We start from the raw sequence: 9,629 nt of genomic DNA, 5'->3' as shown, positions 1-9,629 counted from the left end.
TTCATGCAAATAACGGGCAAAGCCGCTTGCAAATAACTCCGAGAAGTGCAAAGGGCGCTTCGAGTCTTTGGCGGCCGCATGCGGAGCTGCAGCACTCCGGGGCGAGGAAAGAGTTAAGCCCAACTCCTCTCCCCGCCCTCGGGGGAGGGGCCGAGCCGCAACGGAAATAACCGAGCGCCGGGCCGCGGTTGGCCGGGGGGAGCCGAACTTCTTCCGGAAGTAGCCGAGCTTTGAGGTCTAGTTCTCCGACCGGAGCCGAGCGCTGGGCCTTGTTCTGCGGATCCGCCGAAGGTGTTCCGGAAGGAGGCGAACCCCGAGGCGGGCAGGGCAAGCCTTCGCGGCGGCCCTCCGAGTCCAACGTCTGGCGGGGCTCGGCGAGCGCGGGGGGAGCAGCAGCCTGGATCCGGTCCGGCGGGAGCCGAGCTCCTTCCGGAAGAAGCCGAGCGGGCCGGCGCCGGCCTCGGCGTCCCGGGCTAGAGGCGGTAGAGGCGGCGGCGACAGCGCGGGCCGGGATGAACCGCGACGGCTGAGGCGGCGGAGGTGCCGGCTGCGCGGGCCCGACTGAGACTTCTGTGAAGCACCAGCCCCGCGCTCCGGGCTTCGCTTCGAGCCCTGCCCCAGTGAGCCTCCCGGACCCCTTTGTGCGGCCGGAGGCGGCGGCGGGAACGGCCATGGCGGCCAACATGTACCGAGTGGGGGGTAAGTACCGGGCGTAGGGGCTGCGGGGCCCGGGGCGGGAGAGGCTGGGGGCCAGGATCGGAGAGGCTTGGCACCCAGTGGCGCGGGGAGCCGCGTTTGGGGCGGCATGGTCCAGAACGCGGACCGGAACCGGAACCGGGAGGGAGGGGAGGGAGGGCGCGGGGATCGCGACTCGACTGAGCACCGAGACTCCCGGAGAGGCTTCGGGCGGCCCGACGGCACTCGCGGGGCTGAGTCTGGGGTCGCCGGTGTCGCGGAGTGGGCTTGGGAAAGTGGTTCTGAAGGAATTGACAGGGCAGGCAGGGGACGCGGAGGGCCGGGGCGACCGCTTTGCCACCTGCGGGGGAGCCGTTGGGAGGTTTCCTCTTCCCAGGCGTTATTGTGCGCCTCGGTTCGCAAAGGTGGGGGCCCTGCGCAGGAGTGAACAATTAGTCGCTTGGCCCAGACTGGGATGCAACTCCGTCGCTGAGTGGTGGGGACTGCTGGGGAACCCCCTGCTTCTTGTCTCCCCCTGAAGGCTCACTTTTGAGTGAAGGATCTGATTTTAGAACTAAGTGATAAGGGGTGGAGGGTGGGGCATCCTTTCCTTATTTTCTGTTAGTTTCTCCACTTCCACATTTAAGCGTCCTCTCTACCTCGACCCTTATCTCCTTTTGGTCTACTCGGGCCTGCTTTCGCTCCTCCCACCCTGGTGCTCGGCTCTCCCATCTACTCCTCTGATCTTGCCGGTTCTTCCCCACCCCCTCCTACAGATTACGTCTATTTTGAGAACTCCTCCAGCAATCCTTACCTGGTTAGAAGGATTGAAGAGCTCAACAAGGTGAGTGGAGCAGAGTCCCGCCACCTCGCCACCAACCCCCCCCCCCCTCCCTGCAACCTCCTCTTTCTTCTGAGGTCTCTAACTTCAGGTGAATGAGAGAGAGAGAGAGGGAGAGAGAAAACACAAACCCTATCCTAAGTACCCATTCATATTCATTCATTCATTTATTCATTCATTCCACACATTCAGGAAAGGCTATTGAGAGCTTAGTGGGAACTTTGCTATTCTGTTTCTTGGGGGCCAAGGAAAGGGATTTGGAAGTCTGTCCTTAAATGTAAATCTCTTGATTCATAATTTCTTGGGCTTTTCTTACATCCTTTAGACTTGCTCACTGTTGTTAGTCTCTTTATGCATTTCTACTTTCAAATGACTACTTTTCACCACCATTTTTTCTCTCCTTAGACTGCAAATGGAAATGTGGAGGCAAAGGTTGTGTGCCTTTTCCGGCGAAGGGACATTTCTAGTAGCCTCAACAGCCTGGCTGATAGTAATGCCAGTAAGTGTCTTTGTACCCCACCCCCGGCCCCCCGTCTCCCCCTGCCCATGATCTGAAGCCTGCGCATGTCTCTGCAGGTGTTTCTCTTGGTAGCATGCCCAAGGCAGGGGTGTGAGTTTGGGGGTGGTAAATGCCTGGTCTGCAGAGGGAGGCCTGTTTTTACACGTTGGGTTGGAAGCAGGGTGGAGAGGCCATGATAAGGAAAGCCAGAATTTGGCTTGTGTGTGAGCGTGTATTTACGAGATGATAGTATTTAAATAGGGGATGAGGAGGAGCTTTAGAGAAGCAGGACTCTTGGGGGACAGTTTTGGTTATGTTGGGACAATGGGTGGTGACTGTGAAGGTCAGGTGAAGAGGAAGAGATCGTACTTAGAAGCCTGTGTAACAGGGAAGCAGGTTTTTTTTTTTTTTTTTGTGGTCATGAGGTGGTAAGGATACATGGGTGGGAGGGAATAAATAGGAAGCCAGGAGTTTTCTTGCACTTTTCCTCTTTCTCACCTATCCTGACTTCCCCTTTACTCCACTTTACATCTTTCCCTTTTCTTTTTGCCCTATCCTACGTCTCTTTATGCTTTCATCATCTTTTCAGATACATATTCTTCCATTTCCCTTAGTTTCTTTTTCTTTTTTCTGCTTTGGCTTTCTTTTCCCTTCCTCTTGTTTTTCCTAAATTATTTTTCTCATTTTAGGCTTTTTTGGGCCTTGGACATGAAGGGGTTAATGAGGACCTGGGCCTACCAAGTTCTCCGGCCCTTTGGGGTTTCCAGTCCCTTCTGGCAGGGGCTGACCTTGGCCTTGTCCAATCAGAAAGGGTGTGGGGGGTGTGGTCCCCCTTGCCTTAGGGCAGGGTTTCCGGAGCACACAGGCGAGGGGGTGGAGCCTACCGCACACCCCCCTTTCTCCCTGAGGCTGGGAACAATGTACCAATGAGCCTGGGCCTGTGGCTCCTTTGCCCCCTCCCTGTTTGGTTGGCACCCAGCCAAATTAACCCTTTCCACCAAGGTTTCAGGGCAAGTTGCAGCTCCTTGGGGAGGAAGGTGTTGGCACTGGCTTGAGAGGTACTGTCCTTGAAAGCCCCACAACAAACGATTGTTAGCCAAGTAGAAAACAAGGGATAGTTAGGGTCGCACGTGACATTTAAGAGCAAAGTCTCCTGAAATTTGCAAAGAGGAACTGGTAAACACACTCCTGTGTGGGGCTTTTACTCATTTATTTAATTTGGATTTCTGGACCCCAGGCTAGTTTAGCAAGAGACAGGTGGGATCTTCTTGCTGGGTCTCATGTGAGCAGATTTGTGCTGTATGAGTGGTGTCTGAGCCGTGACACCTGGGTCTGTGATGTATTTCTGTGGCAGTCTTTGTACTCTCAGCAGCTCTTCCCTAAAGAGTGATGGAGAGTTGGGAGTATTTGTAAGGGGGGTGAGGGTGGGGAAGCTAAGAGGGAAAGCTGGTGGTGTGAGAGGCAGGTACCTAGGGAATGTGAGAAAAACAAGTGAGACAGGAAATATTTTCCCTGGGTTAGAGCTTCTAAGGTGGCTTCTTTCTGAATTAGTTTCTGACTCGGCGTCTTCCTCCTAAATCTCCCAGGGGAGTTTGAGGAGGAATCAAAGCAGCCAGGGGTGTCGGAACAGCAGCGACATCAACTGAAGCACCGGGAGCTTTTTCTTTCTCGGCAATTCGAATCGTTACCAGCCACCCACATAAGGTATGGGACAATCAGGGCCACTGTGGCCTGCATGCACTTATTTAGAAGGTGGAAAGGAGGGACTAGTGTATTGGAGCTGCTGTACAGAGGAAATGAGGAACTCACCCAGGGTTTTCTGACCTCTCTCCTGTAGGGGGAAATGCAGTGTGACCCTCTTGAATGAGACAGATATCTTGAGCCAGTACCTGGAAAAGGAGGTGAGAAAGAGGTGTCGGGAGAAGAGGGAGGGAAGTAGGTATTGCCCCGAAAGGCAAGAAGAAAGTCTGACTGGGATGAGGTACAGGTTGACGGGCTGCCTGTCTTGGGAACTCTGGATACACCCCACTGCCCCCTGCCTATGAGGACTGCTGCCCTGCTTACCTTCTCTCTTTCCATCTCCAGGACTGCTTTTTTTACTCACTGGTGTTTGATCCTGTGCAGAAGACACTTCTAGCTGATCAGGGGGAGATTCGAGTTGGTTGCAAATACCAAGCTGAGATCCCAGATCGCCTGGCAGAGGGTATGCAGCAGGAGACACTGTATTATGGCTACGGGGTTGTGTAACATCAGAGTCTCTGAATGGTGTGCCCTGGCGTTGTGTGGTGCACAGTCTGCCTGGCTCTGTGTTGTGAACGTAGCAGAATGGGACCTTAGGAACCGGAAAGGGGCAAATGGGCACATTGGGAAGAGAAGTCTGAGAGTTGAGGTGGCTGACAGAATCCAAGGAGGAGACGGGGTGTTACTTTGTCAAGACATCTATTATCCTCCCCGATGATACCATTTCCCCATTCCCCAGGAGAATCTGATAATCGGAACCAACAGAAGATGGAGATGAAAGTCTGGGATCCAGACAACCCTCTCACAGACCGGCAGATTGATCAGTTTCTCGTGGTGGCCCGGTGAGGGGTGGGTGGATGGGGCAGATGGGCTGGGGGTGGTGTGGACATAGTTCTGATTCATGTTCGTAGAGATGGACTTTATTTATTTTTGGCCTGGGTGTTGTCCTTTTTTCTCATCTGGCTTGGTTCCTCAGCCCACTCGCGCTTTCTGCTTTCCCTGACTCCTCACTCTCTCCCTTAGAGCTGTGGGGACCTTCGCGAGAGCCCTAGATTGCAGCAGCTCCATTCGGCAGCCAAGCTTGCACATGAGTGCCGCCGCCGCTTCCCGAGATATCACCCTGGTGAGCAAGAAGTTGGTGGGTAGTTGGGTAGGCTGGGCTTTGTGGGGACCTGCAGAGCCTTGGGACTCTGCAGGAAGGAGGGTATCTCTGAGGGAGTGGGAGTATTTAAAGAGCAACAGAGGAGTGGTGCTGAGGGTTTCAGGTCATCAGCATTGTTTCCCACCTTTCCTGTAGTTTCACGCCATGGATACATTGCAAAGGAACGGCTACGACCTGGCTAAGGCCATGTCGACCCTGGTGCCCCAAGGGGGCCCGGTGCTGTGTCGGGATGAGATGGAGGAATGGTCAGCCTCAGAGGCCATGCTATTTGAGGAGGCCCTGGAGAAGTACGGGAAGGATTTCAATGATATTCGCCAGGACTTTGTAAGTGGATGGGACTAGGAGGAGAGGTGGAAGAGGTGACAGGTGAGGGAACCAGGACCAGGGGCCAGATAGCATCTCATTCTTCTTCCTTGTGCCTCCTCAGCTACCCTGGAAGTCACTGGCCAGCATAGTTCAATTTTATTACATGTGGAAAACCACAGACCGATACATTCAGCAGGTGAGGTCTGGGCTGGGGAGGCTGGACCAGAGGCCTCCTGCTCACCTCTGCCTTTGAAGTTGGTGACATCCTCCCTGCTGAGATGCTCTGATCCTTTTTACTTTTTCTCCTTCCTGCAGAAAAGATTGAAAGCTGCTGAAGCAGACAGCAAACTAAAACAAGTCTACATCCCCACCTAGTAAGTGCGACGGATAGGGGAGACAGGCATGTTTCCCTTCTCAGCCCCTAACCTGTGCTTTCCTAAGTGGTTGGGGGGTGGGTCGGAGACGCTGTCAAATTACAGAGACAAAGTGGAAGTGGATTCTTTTCCTTGACCAGTTCCTGGTTTCTCCTCCATTAGCACCAAACCAAACCCTAACCAGATCATCTCTGTGGGCTCAAAACCTGGCATGAATGGGGCTGGATTCCAGAAGGGCCTGACTTGTGAGAGTTGCCACAGTGAGTTCCAGGAAGGGATAGGGATGTGGGGGGTGAGCCGGGCGTTTGCTCTGGCCCAGCAACCTGAGAGGCTCAGGTAGCCTCCGGACCATTCCCTCCTCTCCATGTTCCTGCAGCCACACAGTCTGCCCAGTGGTATGCCTGGGGCCCACCCAACATGCAGTGCCGCCTCTGTGCTTCCTGTTGGATCTACTGGAAGAAGTACGGGGGACTGAAGACCCCAACCCAGCTTGAGGGGGCTGCTCGGGGCACCACAGTAAGGATGGACGATGAGGGACAGGTTGGGGAGAGCAGTAAGCTAATTGATGTGAGCTTTAAGTGAAGGCCAGAACACCCAGCTCCAGTAAGGTTATGGCTTGACTGGGGTGGGGGTGGGGTGGTACTGGACAGTGGTTGGGGAGCCAGGCAGGTCAGGATGGCAGCAAAGAGATCAGGCAGGAATAAAAGACCCTCCATCAAGAATGGAAGAAGGGAGCCTTGGCGACTGATTGTGTTCTCCCCTTTTCCTATGTCCTTCTTCCAGGAGCCACACTCGAGGGGTCATTTATCCAGACCCGAAGCCCAAAGTCTCTCCCCCTATACGACCAGCGCCAACCGGGCCAAGCTGCTGGCTAAGAACAGGCAAACATTCCTGCTGCAGACCACGAAGCTGACCCGTCTTGCCAGACGCATGTGCAGGGACCTGTTACAACCGAGGAGGGCTGCCCGACGACCTTATGCCCCCATCAATGCCAATGCCATCAAGGCAGAGTGTAAGGGCAGGAGTGTTGGGGCTGGTGGCAGGTTCGGGGTTGCTCTGGCCAGAGACCAGTGTTTCTCTGGGTGTTTAAGGACAGTAGTAGGGATAGTAGGCCACAAGGATTTGTTACGAGGTTAGGCATGGTTCCTGGCCCCAGAGGAGGCCTGAATAGTGAAGCGCCTTCAAAAGCGTTCATCTTTGTTCTCCAGGCTCCATTCGACTCCCTAAGGCCGCCAAGACTCCACTGAAGATTCACCCTTTGGTGCGGCTCCCCCTGGCAACTATTGTCAAAGATCTGGGTAAGGGTGGGTATAGGATGGGGAACCTTTAGGGTGGTGTCTGGCTCCTGGTCCTTTTATCATCAAGATCCTTCTCTTCCCCTGCTTTTTTCTTTCCCACTGAGTCCAAAAAGGTTTAGTCTAACAGACAGTACTTTTGTAGGTTAAAAATGTTACTTTTCACATGCTATCCAGTATAACTATATATTGATTGATAAGATCGTACTCATGTGTGACTTTTGAAATACTGGTGATTACTCTTCAGACCCCTCCCCCGTCACTGCTTTTGGGGATGCATACAGAAGAGGAAGTGTGAACGTCCTCTAAGGTTTCCTTTCTTTTTTTTCCCTGACAGTGGCCCAGGCACCTCTGAAACCAAAAACACCTCGGGGTACCAAGACGCCGATCAACAGAAACCAGCTGACCCAGAACCGGGGACTGGGGGGCATCATGGTGAAACGGGCCTATGAGACTGTGAGTTGACAGACTGGAGTGGGCCGAGTTGGGTGGGCTTTTGTATCTGATAGGTGTCTGAGAGTCTCCTCTCTCATTGTGCTGCCCCATTCTTTTCCAGATGGCAGGAGTCCCCTTCTCTGCCAATGGAAGGCCTCTGGCCTCAGGGATTCGCTCAGGCTCACAGCCAGCAGCCAAGCGTCAGAAACTAAACCCAGCTGATGCACCCAATCCTGTGGTGTTCGTGGCCACAAAAGATACCAGGTAGGGAGCCCTCCATGGGAGGGGCTGAGAGGTTGGCAGCTTAGATTGGTGGATATGGGAGAGGAAGTAGGAAGGAGTATCTGAGCAAGACCAGCTCCACGAAGACTGGGTGCAGGGTGGGTGGGGATGTTAGGAAGGAATGGGCTGGAAGGTGGAATTGTAGTGGAATGTGGGGTTTCATCTTGAAGGTCTTTGCCTTTTTTATTGCCCCCTTCTCTTCTTGGCCAGAGCCCTGCGGAAGGCTCTGACCCACCTGGAAATGCGGCGAGCTGCCCGCCGGCCCAACTTGCCCCTGAAGGTGAAGCCACCACTGATTGCAGTGCGGCCCCCAGTCCCTCTTCCTCCATCCTCACATCCTGCCAGCACCAGTGAGCCCATTGTCCTGGAAGATTGAGCATCTGTGGGGAAGGGAGGTGGGCTGAAAGCTAGAGGGTGGGTGCACAGGGCACCTAGCCTCCCTTCCCTTTAGTATCAAAGGGAATGAGGAGTGAAGGAGGGAGGGAGCAAGTGAGCGTGTCCTTGGAGGGGTTGGACGCCCTCTGGTGTTAGCACTTGGAGGCTTGTCCCCTTCCAGTGCTTCTCTGTGCCTGGTGGTGGAGGGCAGACTGCAGGAACTGGCCCATTGTGGGAACCTAGCCTGTTTTGGGGGGTAGGACCCACAGTTGTCTTGGACAGTTTTGGGGGGAGGGTTTTTAAATTTTTTAAAAATTTTGCCTCCCTTTGTGAAAGGGGATGGGGGAGGGGAAGAGTAAACAGATATCAGGTGGTGGTATCTGGTTGGGGGTGGGGGGCGTGCACTGCCATGACTGCCATGTCTTTTTTTTTTTTTTTTTCTCCTAATTGAGGGTTTCTCTTCCTGTCCGGTGTCCGGACTTTCCTAATTGGAGTTTGAGGTCCCATAACCCCAGCCTATGCTCGCTCTTTCCTTCCCTCCCCTTGTCCCCTCTGCCTTTTGTACGCCAGTTCTCAGAAATAAAGACCTTTTGTCTGTTTTTTTAACCTCGGATTCTGTAATTGGTTCTTATAGTAACAAATAAAAAGCTGTTTTCTTCAGCTCCTCCTGGCTCAGCTATTCTCTGCCGTGTGCATGCGTGTGTGTGTGTGTGTGTGTGTGAGTGTGTGTGAGTGTGAAGGTGCTTCTTTATTTCCTAACTCTTAATCCCCTTTCCTTTTTTTTTTTTTTTGCGATACGCGGGCCTCTCACTGTTGTGGCCTCTCCCCTTGCGGAGCACAGGCTCCGGACGCGCAGGCTCAGCGGCCGTGGCTCACGGGCCCAGCCGCTCTGCGGCATGTGGGATCTTCCCAGACCGGGGCACGAACCCGCGTCCCCTGCATCGGCAGGCGGACTCTCAACCACTGCGCCACCAGGGAAGCCCTCCCCTCTCCTTTTTACTTAGAGGATTCTGGGAGTTGTTAGAGGCCAGAGCAGGATGTAGCCCACTTTGGGGTGTACTGTAGGATCATATCACCTAGGTCTGTGGTGTATTTGCACAGACTGCTGCTTCAAGGATCCCTAAGGGCAGCCTCAGCAACTGCCTTGATATTGGGGCCCACTCTAGTGCTGTTTCCTCCCTTTTTAAGTTTGGGAGACAGATTAGACATTTGAGCTGGTCCCAACAAGAGGAGCACCTTAGGAGAGAGAACGAGAAGTTACGCCTACTGTGTGCTCCTTGAGCACTTTCTTTAGAGATGGGGAAAAGCCTCAGCAGTTGTGACTTGCTCAAGGTTAGATCCTGAGATGTCTGCCTCAGGTCCGCTGCTCTTTCCACAGCCGGAAGCTGTGGAAAGCTGTGGGTTGATCAAACACAGCAGGAGCTGCTTAGCCCAGCTGATAGGCCCCTCCATCTCATGGTCCTTGTCCCTGGGGCCTCCCTAGCTCTCTTCCTCCCTCCCTGGCCTGAGCCAACACCTTGTTAGTGTAGGGAGGAACTGACCACTATAACATTCTAGGGGGAAGCAGCACCCTCCAGTGTCTTCACTCAGCTGCCACCATAGCAGGTTCTGCTAAATGCCTTTAAGTGGGCCGGTGGCTCTGGCT

General features: G+C 54.0%; 1 protein-coding gene across 4 annotated transcripts; it reads left to right on the top strand.

Annotated features, from left to right (window-relative positions):
* Positions 1-30: 30 nt before the first annotated feature.
* Positions 31-8,644, top strand: MTA2 (metastasis associated 1 family member 2). Of its 4 annotated transcripts, none has more exons than XM_027090076.1 (18): positions 31-699; positions 1,452-1,519; positions 1,922-2,015; positions 3,602-3,719; positions 3,853-3,916; positions 4,101-4,218; positions 4,495-4,597; positions 4,779-4,878; positions 5,053-5,241; positions 5,345-5,419; positions 5,539-5,597; positions 5,760-5,857; positions 5,974-6,113; positions 6,381-6,609; positions 6,806-6,895; positions 7,230-7,348; positions 7,449-7,591; positions 7,820-8,644. In XM_027090076.1, exons 1-18 carry the CDS (start codon positions 672-674, stop codon positions 7,983-7,985), a joined length of 2,001 nt encoding a protein of 666 aa, XP_026945877.1. In that variant the 5' UTR covers positions 31-671; the 3' UTR covers positions 7,986-8,644. The 4 variants fall into 4 exon arrangements, with proteins under 4 accessions (XP_026945877.1, XP_026945874.1, XP_026945876.1 ...); XM_027090073.1 differs by lacking the exon at positions 31-699 and adding an exon at positions 837-1,100; XM_027090075.1 differs by lacking the exons at positions 31-699; positions 6,806-6,895 and adding an exon at positions 924-1,100.
* Positions 8,645-9,629: the final 985 nt, after the last annotated feature.

This window comes from Aethalodelphis obliquidens, unplaced genomic scaffold (assembly GCF_003676395.1).
Source record: "Aethalodelphis obliquidens isolate GAN/ISIS:26980383/991018 unplaced genomic scaffold, ASM367639v1 scaffold69, whole genome shotgun sequence".
NCBI lineage: Eukaryota > Metazoa > Chordata > Mammalia > Artiodactyla > Delphinidae > Aethalodelphis > Aethalodelphis obliquidens.
This window is presented reverse-complemented; position numbering and strand designations above follow the sequence as displayed.

Excerpts from the sequence above, each read along its gene's own strand:
- MTA2 (XM_027090076.1), top strand. The coding sequence starts at position 672 with ATGGCGGCCAACATGTACCGAGTGGGGG. Across the intron at positions 5,858-5,973 it reads GACTTGTGAGAGTTGCCACA|CCACACAGTCTGCCCAGTGG; the intron begins GTGAGTTCCAGG and ends ATGTTCCTGCAG. Across the intron at positions 7,592-7,819 it reads GTGGCCACAAAAGATACCAG|AGCCCTGCGGAAGGCTCTGA; the intron begins GTAGGGAGCCCT and ends CTTCTTGGCCAG.